This window comes from Echinops telfairi, unplaced genomic scaffold (genome assembly GCF_000313985.2).
Source record: "Echinops telfairi isolate 266 unplaced genomic scaffold, ASM31398v2 ScPeMD7_70;HRSCAF=299, whole genome shotgun sequence".
Classification (NCBI taxonomy): domain Eukaryota; kingdom Metazoa; phylum Chordata; class Mammalia; order Afrosoricida; family Tenrecidae; genus Echinops; species Echinops telfairi.
The window spans coordinates 22,060,304-22,071,769 of NW_022103968.1; the positions used below are offsets into that span (position 1 = coordinate 22,060,304).

General features: G+C 44.7%; 1 protein-coding gene across 1 annotated transcript in view; it reads left to right on the forward strand.

The window, feature by feature from the left end:
* SORCS1 (sortilin related VPS10 domain containing receptor 1) overlaps positions 1 to 11,466 on the forward strand; it is a gene marked incomplete at its 5' end in the record, with an annotated part of 617,874 nt that overhangs the window by 472,651 nt on the left and 133,757 nt on the right. Inside the window, one exon of the mRNA XM_045291424.1 lies at positions 2,747 to 2,926. Within this exon, the coding sequence (XP_045147359.1) occupies positions 2,747 to 2,926 (180 nt within the window). The remainder of the gene's footprint in view (positions 1 to 2,746; positions 2,927 to 11,466) is intronic.

Sequence of the window (11,466 nt, forward strand, 5' to 3'; positions counted from 1 at the left end):
CCACCCCCACCAGATTATTCAGTGAATTGTCTGTGGAGGAGAACTCAGAGGTGCAGCAGGGCAGGGCTGTGCTCCCAAGGCACAGGGGTGGTAATTGGCTGTAGGGAAGGGGTCTGGTTCATAGTGAAAGACTCTTTAACTCGAACTCAGAAAGTCTGCTCCCTCCTGTGGACAAGAAGGAAACACAAATTGGGATCCATTGTTTGGCAAACCTATAGGCCAGAGTTGGTCTTTGTTCTATAGGAAATGAGGCGCTTTGGAAGGTTGGGCCCTTTCATTGTTTAGTGGCTCCTGGTCTAATTTCCATGGCAAATGCTCTCCATTGGAAAGAAACACAACACCAAGATGAACCACCTTTGCTCCTGAGGATGCTAGTTAGGATTCCAATAGATTGAATCTGCAGAAAGGCCAAATCAATGTTCTTAAGCAGCAGAGGAGATTCAGGGACTCACTTAAACTGACAATAGCTAGCATGCACAGAGCACATCCTACGTTTCAAGTGTGTAACACTGATGAACAGATTTAATCCCCCCCATCATGGTGTGCATACTGTTGTTATTTCTCTTTTCTAGGTACGATTCTGAAGGACCTTGTTAAGTTCACACAGTTGCGTTAACAGCCGGAATTTGAACTGCAGTATCATTCCTTAATCACTTACAAGATGCTGTCTGTTAACTGAGAAGGCCAGCAGGAGAGCCGAGTTCTAGAACTTGGCCTATTTCCCTCCATCATTTGATCCTATTTTATTTAGAATGGGCTTCATTCTCTGGCTCCAAGATATGGCCCTAGCAGATCTTGACTTTTAAAAACTTTATGTAAAGTATGCTTGCAAACTCAGTTGTAAGGTTTTTTTCCTGCCCTTTCTCTATGCTACAGAAGTTCTAGAACATCATCTTCATGCGTGGGTCACACCCCCCCCCTTCAATGACTGCCATCAGGGAAATGGACTCCTACCTGTTCTGAGTGCTAGGACTGAGGTACAAATCCACCACCAGTGCTTATCGTGGAAGAAAGCTGAGCAGTGGGAAGAAATAAATGTGAGAATAGGTCTGAGGTGTTTTGTTTTGTTTTTCCAAAGAATACCAAACTGCTTACCAGAAGAAAATCGACATTACACTAGCATAACTACTCGCCCATCTGTATGCCTAACCTTGGTTCGCTAACTGACCACACAGAATTCATGGGCCAGACTAATGTTTGCCTTCCTTTCACTGAGGAAGGCAAACTGCTTTGTTCTGTCGTACACAGGGTCACCAGGAATTGGAATAAACATGACAGACCGAACAAGAACAGTGACATTGCTGGATTGTTTTTGCACAACGTCACCAAAGTCTAGAGCACCCTGTGCTATTATTCCCTGGGAGGGGGCAGAAATGCGACACTCTGGGGAAAGACTGTGTGGGGTTTTCTTCAAGGTTCCTAAGAACTCAAAGAGCTACCGGAAAAAAGTCTTGATCTTATGTGATTAGATCAGAGTTGGTCTGGATTGCTGATTGGTTGATGGAGGGGGCACCGACCTACATTACTTACAGTAAGATATGTCCGTTCCAAGTTAGGAAGACTTTTCCAGCACGAAAATTGTTGTTAATGAAGATCGACAAATCTCCTGGAGCTTTTTGCAAGGGGAGAGAGTAGCGTCCCTGGAAGATTTGAGGACTGAACTAACCAGAGGCCAAGACTCTTCCCCCCTTGTCTCTCTTCTTGCTTATGGGCAATTCTAGTGTGTTTGTTGCGGCTCTTTTGCTTTGGTATTTGTGGTTGTCCGGAAGCTATACCAGGCTGATGGCATTAGCCGAGGGTGAGAGGCTGCAAAGGGCAATGGAACAGGAGAAAGGAGGCCTTGTGCTGGGTCAGCCTCTAAGCACAGCCACGCCTTCTGGAGCGCCGAATGGGAGGAGACTCTGGAATTCCCACACTGCACCAGGGGCAGCTGCTTACCACCTCCATCTCGCCGTGGCCCTATTTCTCTCTCCCAGACAACAGGGTCTGAAAACATCATCAATTATGCAGACTATTTTCTTCCTTCCTACTCTTGAGATTTCCCGCCGAGCCTGCTGGAGTCAAGGTTGGGCTGAGAAGCTAAGTCCTTGCCTCCTCATTAATGTCAAGCCAGGGTGCTTTGGGATTCTCCCATGAAAGTTTTCTTCAGGGGCCAGAGGCTGCTGAGCCTAAGGACAGTCCTGCTCAAACTTTAATGTGCTTCTTAATCACCAAGGGGCCATATTGAAATGCTGATTGTGATTTAGGAGTTTGGGCCTGAGGTTCTGCATGCCTAACAAGCTTCCAGGGAAAAGCCATGCTGCGGAACCCCATGGCCCTACAGAGAAATGCCAGGCTCATTTCTCTCTCACTCAGTTCAACTTCTCCGTCTGTTTGTCCTATCGAGGCTACCTGAGCAAGTGCCATGTTTGTGCTTGGCAAATATATCAGGATGATGAATTCTCCAACGTTGGACATATTTGACTGAATAGTCTGTAAATTATCTAACGAAGCAATTAAATTTTAGCTCCGCTACTAAACATCCCTCTGTCCTCTCTGCTGATTACCATACTGCCTCACCTCCCAGGGACAAAGGCAATGCATGATTAACAAGTAAGCAATTCATGATGAGTTTGTGCCTCTGTAAAAGGAGGATCTCTCTCGCGGATTACGGGGCCTGTGGTGGTGTTTCTCTTCACATGCTACACTCCCAGGGCTCCTGCTGGCTAATTTATACATGTCTTCCCTTCCCCGTGTCTTCTCGCAGGACATGCACGTCATCAGCACCGATGAGAACCAAGTGTTCGCCGCGGTCCAAGAATGGAACCAGAACGACACCTACAACCTCTACATCTCGGACACACGTGGCGTCTACTTCACCCTGGCTTTGGAAAATGTCCAGAGCAGCAGAGGCCCTGAGGGCAATGTCATGATAGACCTTTATGAGGTATGTCGCCGAGGGATCAGTGCTCCTGAGGGGCAGCCATGACTTGACTGGCCCACGAAGGCCTGGCCAAGGCTGTTTCCCACCTCATTCTCCGAGTGCTTTCCCTGAATAGCCTCATTTCACTTGCAAAACAGAGGTCTTTCCTTAACCTGATTCATTTGTTCATTGGGGATCTGCCAAATGGATTATGATTTTTATTTTTTTGCTGTTATTCGGTGGAAGGCTTGGAGGATGTGGAGAGGTTCTGGGGAGTCAGTCAGAGGAGGACAGGGTTTGATCCCAAGGGAGCTGAGTGAGGGTGGACTGTAAACATAGCAGTGAAGACCAACTGTGTTTTGAGCAGCGGGGTGGTGGGCAGCTCTCCCTGAAGGGGAAAGGAAGGTGAAGGATGCACCCTTGCATTGCATCAGCAAATACTCTCCTTGAGCTTAGACCCTTCTAACGAGATAACTTCCTGACGCATTGCCAGTGAGGGAGATAAGATTAATATGTCTTTCTCTCTTAAATCAAGAGAACACCAGAGCTTATCAGGCTCCCCGAAGCCTACCATGGACTCCTTACTGCTCAAAAGGATCAAGATTCAAAATAAAGCTGAATAGGTTGGATGAGCCCATTTCACACAAATGCCTGTGCTTTCAGGGCTGTTGCGGGCATACGAATGCTGAAAGCCAGCACCATTGCTGTTTGTGCATCTCAGCCTGTGCGATGAAGTATTCATAATAGGTTATCAGGAGTCATTAGGAAGTATATTCAGAATTTGGAGAAGTGCAATTATATACCTATATTCCATGTGAAGAGAAAAAAACATTGCATTCCGTTATGCACAGCCGTAAGATACCGGGGTTTGTTTGAGGATTAAATTCAAGGAATCAAGAGGTGGTTCTTCCAGTGAGAAGCAAGAGAGTCATTGAGGTCCAGGAAAGAAATTAACTTCACTTGAGAAAATGTAACCTATCATTGTAATGCCTCCTCCTCCTATCTACCTTTCTTCTCCTCTAGAAGTTCCAGGGAAGTTTTAGAATCCAAATGTCTCTGTATGTATAGCAGCATATTAATAAACCATATGCCCAGTTTAGAACCCATGCATTTTTAATAGAAATCATAGCTGGCCAGCATGGCATGTATTTTTGTGTGTATATATTTAGAAAACTGGACTGCAAACTTTTCCACACATTCACAAGGGGTTTTTTTTTGTTTTATTTTTCACTTCCTCTCCGACTCATGTTTCAGATAAATATAGCATCTATAAGATAGCTCAGCCGCAAACTCAACAAGTAGCCTGGAAAACATTTACATAGGCTGGTAATTTGCCCTCCAATTTGTGTTGGACACCATTGTGAGTTAGAAGATAGGTTGAGAGGAGTCCTCCATCCCAGCTATGCCACTTATCTGTGTTCCTGAGGCAAATCCCCTGCCTCTGAGCCTCGGGTCTCTTGTTTAAACCACGGGGAGACACAGGGAGCCTACTTGAGAGGATTTATTTGAGCATGAGATGAGCTACTCCTTGTCTGGTGCTGAGTACTGGGCCTGAGCCAAAGTCATGCTCAACATAGTGTAGATGGTCTCATTCAGATGCTGTTCTGATGTGTTTAAGCACCTATACCCTTTTCTGGGCTGATTGTCTTAAAAACAACCTGCATTGTTAAATGCCCAGTACAGTCCTGCGATTTGGGATTTCTGTCTTTCCCCATGTTGTAGTCAGCTGGCCCATCAGACATTCTTTAACACTAACTAAATGTCTTCTTATAAACAAGTGTATTTTTTTCCACCTCTGTGCTCCCATTTTAAATGTACTGTAAGCGTTCATATAGTAAGGCTCTATGGTTCAAATGCCATGCACTTTTTAACCTTGATCCGGAACTTAAAATATCTTGCTCTCAAGGTCCATTAGAGGTGAAATCCAAGCAAATGTCCCCACTGAACAACCTCCTGGTCGTCTTTCCTTAACTTGCCATCTCTTCATGGTCTCCCCAAACTGTCTTCATTTTTTACTCCCCCACAACCTGATTATATTCTCCCATTTTTCAAATCCATATGGAAGAGCCTATCTGGATATATTTTGTGTTATGCCAGAAAGAGACCATTTTAATTGGTCCCTGAATGATGAAAATGATGACAGATTTGGACAGACATGGCTTTCGGCACCCTATCATTTGCAATTGTTTTTGTGAGTGGTTTTCCTAAACTCGAAGCGGTAACAGGTCCAGAATTAGAAGAGCAATCAGGGTGACCCCTGGAGATGCCAAACTGACTTATCGCTAATCTTCGAGTTTCTCTTTTGTGCCTCTCTTGCAGCTGACTATGTGTAGGGAAACTGCTGGCTCCAATTATTGTCACTCTGAACCAGGGTGTGACTGCATTATGTAAAGGTGTTCTGCATCCTGGGGCCCGGGGAGAAACGTCTTTGTTTTATTAGCCTGGCAGTTCACAGCAACGTGAATTGAAATGGGTGATCGGACCAGCAGTGCCATGTCTGCTGGTTACCTAGCTAGAAAGAACATTGGCTGACACTGAACCTGGCACAAATGTTCCCTTAAGTCTGATTGTTCTGGTGAGCAGGAAGCTGAGAGCCATTCAGCTGGAATTTCCCAGTAGATTTGCAATGAAGGATGAATGCTCAGAGATAAATGAAAAGTAAGAAAATCTGTAAATGAATTAATAAGAAGAGATGAGGTGAGGGTGACAGAGATAGACTACGTGGAGGGCACATCTGCTTAGATTTGGGGGTGCCTGAGGAAGATGACATTCTTTGTCCATATGCTTCTGCATCCCAATCACCTGCTGTGCCTGCATGGTATCTTCCTCATGCTACTTTCACAGAGGCAAGCTGTGTACATACGGATGGGTCTATCGCTGTGTGCATATGGATGGTGTGTGCACACGGATGGGTCTATCGCTGATGAGTCTTTGTGGGAAATGTAAAGGAAGCACAGTTCTTCTTAAAGTGAATCCGCTAGTTTGCACACACACTAGCAATGCTATCTGGACTTTCCAGTGCCAGAACCCAATGGAATAGGTGCTGGCATAGAGAAGTATGGAGAGGCAAAGTCTCACCCTCACGTGGTGTAGTTCTGGAAGATCTCCCTTGGTGTAAGTTGGTCTTTGAACATGTGCTGCATCAAAAGAATCACGAGACGAGAACCAGCAAAGTTCTCTGCAGGACAAACAGGCTAGAAAGTTACTTGTGTTGAGGAAACGTCTTAATAAAGAAAGCTAGCGTGTTGGAGTGCCTTGATGTGTTCAGATACTTCAGGAAAGACTTTGGCATAATTTCTTCATTCGATCCTTCGATTAACTTAATAGCACAGAAACCATAATTATGTATATATCAACGTAAGTAAATGCAGACAGAGAGGGAGTGCAGTCACAGTTTCTAAAAAAACGACAAAAGCCAGCAATGTGACAGAGTTAGAATCCCAGTCCTGAAGTGTGCAAACTCTCAACCACAAGGTGAGAATGGTTTTTAATCGTAGCAGAGTAAGAGCACCAGAACCGGAGGGTATCGATATGGAGGAGCGAGAACGTTAGACTTGACCTGGCTGTGGAAGAAGCCAGACCAGAAACAGAAATTGGTGGTGGGGGTTGTGGGGGGGGCGGGCTGCTATTGGAGACAAAGGCAGTAGTTGATTGCTCTGGACTTTTTCATCACACTCTGAGCCATGTCCTGAGCTTCCCGTTAGAGGTCAATTCGGACAGTATTGATGCATGGCTCCCAATATTAGTTGGTGTGTTTGGGTAAGAAAAGTCTGGGATAAGTATCCTAAAACTCTTGTCTTTTCTAAACAGTACTATTCTCCCAGTGGCATCATGGGGAATGGGTACCAGAGGGCACCCACCTGTCTGATGGTGATCAAAACAAAAGAGATATGATGACCATGCTGAGACTCCTGATTCTGAGTATATTTGTGTGGTATGGATGATGACCAGGGGTATGACAGCTTTGCATAATAGCCTCTCTCCTCTGGGGAGGGAATATTAATGATTATGAAGAGCACTTTGGCATGATGGACAATGACAGTTACCCCATGCAAGTGGAAAGGATTCTGTTGGGAGTAAAGCTAACTGGCTGACAAATTGAAGATGCACAGTCGGTCTCCATTCATGAGCAACTTCCAAAGGACCTCCTGGAAACCACAGCCAGTAACCAGTGCATGCTCCAGCATGCCTTCTGTACACCAAATATCCCCTCATTAAATGGGAAAGCCAAACAGAGGTGGCAGGATAACTTGCATTTCTGTTTAGTTTTCTCTTTTAACAAGAAAAGAGAACTATCTTGAGGGAAAGACCGCCACTAACAGCAAGGAGAAGGAGATAGAGGAGAAAGATACTCAGCTACCTAGGGCACATGTATGATAGAATTATAAAGTAAAAAGCCTCATCCCATTATTTAAGGCTACCGTCTTCCTAGGAGGTGAATGCCACCTCATCGGAGCATTGGGAAAGAATGGAATACTTAGAGACTTTTTGGCAAATGGGTTCCTGAGTTAGAATGACATCCCAAATGGCTGCGGAATGTGTGTCTCTTGGTGGGTGGTCAATATTTTACAAGGAAAAACGAAGCCCCTAAAGTCCCAAAGAAACCACAGTCCCAAAAGATGCCCTGTTGCTTGGGAGGGATGTTGTCTCATCCTTACACTCACATTATTTTCAAGTCTGGGCACTCAGGATTTGTAATTGAAGCCTGAGAGAAAGCAAGGGAGAAATCCTGTTTCATTTAGTATCAGAAGCAGACACAAGCAAAGGCTCCAGGGCAAGGGTCCTCTCCCCTTAGCCTCCACATACAACATCTGGAAGCTTGAAGCTGGAGAGACCGCTCTAGAGAGTAAACATCACAAAATGAAGATGATATCTTGGGCTCTTCCCTTAAATCACTGAAGAAATCAAAATTCCCCATGATTTTTGAGAATGATTCCCCCCTCTCAAGAAATATCAGCTGAATGAATGCATAGTTATTTAGATATTCTAGTAACTATCTCCTCCGTGCTTAGAAGAGTGCATAACACACAGTTGATGCCCAATGAATATTTATTGGTTGGATATTTACAGATGTACTGAAAGATGAATAAAATAGTATCCTGTAAGTATATTTCTCTCCAGGAACTCTGGGACAAGAGAGACTCCTGAAGAAACATAGCCATTAGACTGAGAGACTGCAGTTAGCCAGGCTGACTAGAGGCCCCCCCCCATTCCCCCTACATGACTCCTAAGGATTTCTATGTCTTTTGCAAACTTTTAATTTGGGTCATTTGTTATTCTCTTCAGGAGGTGCTGTAGAATTCTACAACTTTGGGTAGCGATGCCCCTGGTCTGTTGTGTCATTGCTGAATCCCTCCCCCTTTCACCTCCACCCAATCTGTGAATTTTGTCTTAGTGTTTGAAGCCCTTTGATGTGTGGTCCCTAAGGTTTCTTAGGGACATGACATTAGACAACTGGTTGCCCTCATCCAAACCTCAGTGTTCTCATCTGTTCAATGAGAATGATATTGACTACCTCCTAGTGTGTGGCCACGTGAACAGATTCAAAGCCCTTCACGTCATATAGAGCACCTCACACTTCCTAAGCACTCAGTGAACTACCATTATTATGATTGTTACATTTCTTAATACAGAACTCTTCCTATCTATCTTAGAACCCACAAAACAGAGCCATCTTGTTCAAAGTGACTTTCCTACTGTTGTTTTCTCAATTTTTATAATGTTATTGTTGAGAATATGCACAGCAATCCATACAACTTCTATGTGTTTTAGGGACAGTGCTTACACCCCAAGTTGTGTAACCGTTCTCACGATCCATTTCTGAGTTCTTCCATCGTCATCAGTGTGTGCTCACTACTCCCCTTGAAGCTACCTTCTGATCTCCCAAGTGGCCGCTGTCAGTTTCACCCCATGCAGATAGTTCTCAGAAGAGCACAGTCCACAAGGCAGAGCTCTTTACCACGTAAGCTAAATGCTTGTTCTGTTTTAAGATGACTTCGGGGGATGCATTTGATTTAAGTTTTTAAATATTCTCTCGAGGCAGTAATTTCAGGAGTTTATCCAACGTTCCATGGCTCTGGAAAGTCTGAAAGAGGTAATGCTCTGAAATTCTGGTCTGTATTTCACCCCCTTGATCGAGATTCTCTTATGTAATCTTTGATCAAAATGTTCCGGAATGGTAGCCAGGCACCATCCAGTTCTTCCGGTCTCATGACCAAGGATGCAGTTGTGTTCCTGGTAGCAATCAGCAACACATTTGTTATTCCTGACTCTCCTCTTTCTCTGTTGCTCTATGTGAGTACAGACCAATTGGCATGCCTTGAGAAACCCCTTGCAAGATTTTGGCATCAATTATTAATTCAATTTATAATTATTCCTTTTGGTACGCCTGACGCCAGCCCTGACATTTTTAATTGCCTCGCATGTATTCAAAAGCTTGACAATAAGGAAGGCCAAAGCAGCACCAATATCTTCGAGTGATAGTGTTGGCGAAGATCAGCAAAGTACCATGCATAACCAGAAGAACAAACACAACTGTTTTGGAAACCTTACAGCCAGAATGTGCCTGAGAAGCAACGATGGTGAGACTACCTCTCTTGCACTGTGGACATGTTCTTAGGAGGAAGCCATCCCTGGAGAAGTGCAGCAAGCTTGTCAAAGGCGAGGATCCGGAAAAAAGAATAAGACCCCCGGAAAGATGGCCTGACACAGCGACTAGAGCAATGGCCGCAAGCACGGCGACCTTGGCGGCTGGAACAGGGCTGGGCAGTATTCTGCTCTCTTGGGCATTGAGACCCTGTGAGTCAGAATCAACCTGACAGCACCTAATAGCAACAACAATCAATTTTAACGAATATTGCAGATTGATTAACCACTCAAGGACAAGGGAGCCATAATTTTAGACTGATCACAGAGAACAGCATGATGAATTCGCCTAGGATAAACAGTTTAAGGAGCACTGGAGACATTTCCACGAAGATTGATTTCCTAAAGGAACCCACGATGCTACTGACAGGCAAGATGTAGTTGCCATCTTTACAAGAGACGAATTGGAGTACAGAGTAGAAGTGCTTGGGAAAGTTCGGATGAAAAGAGATTCTTGTTTCTGGAAAGGGTTAAGGAGCCTCAAGGCATATTCAAGGCAGGAGGTTATCTGAGGGACTGGGGATGTAGCTGGCCTATATGAACAAGATGAAGGAGAAGGGAGTGCTTTGAGTCTCTTGCTGGGACACAGAATGTGTACGGCTGTGCTGTAAATTAAGCTTGAGTTATCGTACTCATCTGTGAACTCCAATCAGAATAGCATTTTGCCTCATGACATTTACAAAGCCCCACAAACATTTCTGTTGGTTCAATTCCAACTCAGTGACCACATGGCACAGAGTTGAACTGTCCCTTCGAGGGTTTCAAGTGCACATCTTTTTAGACGCAGACTACGGCACCTTTCTTCCAAATCCATGGGGTTGACTGATGGGTTTGAACCACAGACTTCTTGGTAAGCAGCCAAGTGCTTGATTTACCATTGTACCACTAGGGCTTCTAGATGATTCTAGGAAATAAGAAATAACTTAAGTGATTACCTTCAAGATTTTCTTGCAAAATTCTCCCACATGAGAGGTAAAGAGAGCAAAGTGACTTTGGAAGACGCTCCGTCCTCCAGACTTCCTTTATGCAAAATTCTGAAGGGCGGACAATGAAATCATCTTCCCTGCAGAAAGACCACCTCTCAACAGTGGAACGCATCATTCCCATGGGGATATCTGCCCTTGGGAATTCTGCGTCTCTATGAAAACATGTTTTTCAGGGAAAATATTATTTTACTCATCTTGTCCCCCAAGTCCACTCCCCTCCATAAAGGCACATGTACTAGAAACAGAGAGTTGATTGGCAAGATAAACATGCCCCCTTATCCAAAGGAAACTTTAGCCCTTACACAAGCACCTGTACACACATTCTAATACATGTCACATTGTTATCGAGAGCGCCTGTAAGTCTGTGAACCCCACTCACAACAGAGCAAAGCACCGCCTGAACCTGAGACAGCCCTAGGATCCACTGCAGATCAGACCATCGTGACCCATAGGGTTTCCCCCAGTTGATTGTCCAAAGTGGATTTCCATGCTTCATCTTGGTCCATCTCAATCTGGAAGCTTCGCCAAGACCTGTTCAGCATCATAGCAGCACATAAGCCTCTCTTGACAGACAGGTGTGGCTGCATGTGATCTGCACTGACTGGGGAGAGAACCTTTCTCTTCCCCATGGAAACAGAAGTCTGACACTTAATCACCAGGGCACATGTACATGTGTACATGCATATGTAGAAATGTGTATGTATGTGTGTATACGTACACATACACATATTTTTTAGGCACTAAAACTGTGTCTTACAAATTTGAGGGTAGAAGTTCTAAGATTTTACAAAGGTCCTTGACAACCTCCTGTCTAGAAGAGGCAGCAAGACTTACAGACAGATGGATTTCTCAAGATCAAGCCAGGGGAGCAGTGAATGGCACAGAAGCCCAAGAACGGGCTGCCCATCATTATAGACCAGGAAAGGGCTGGTA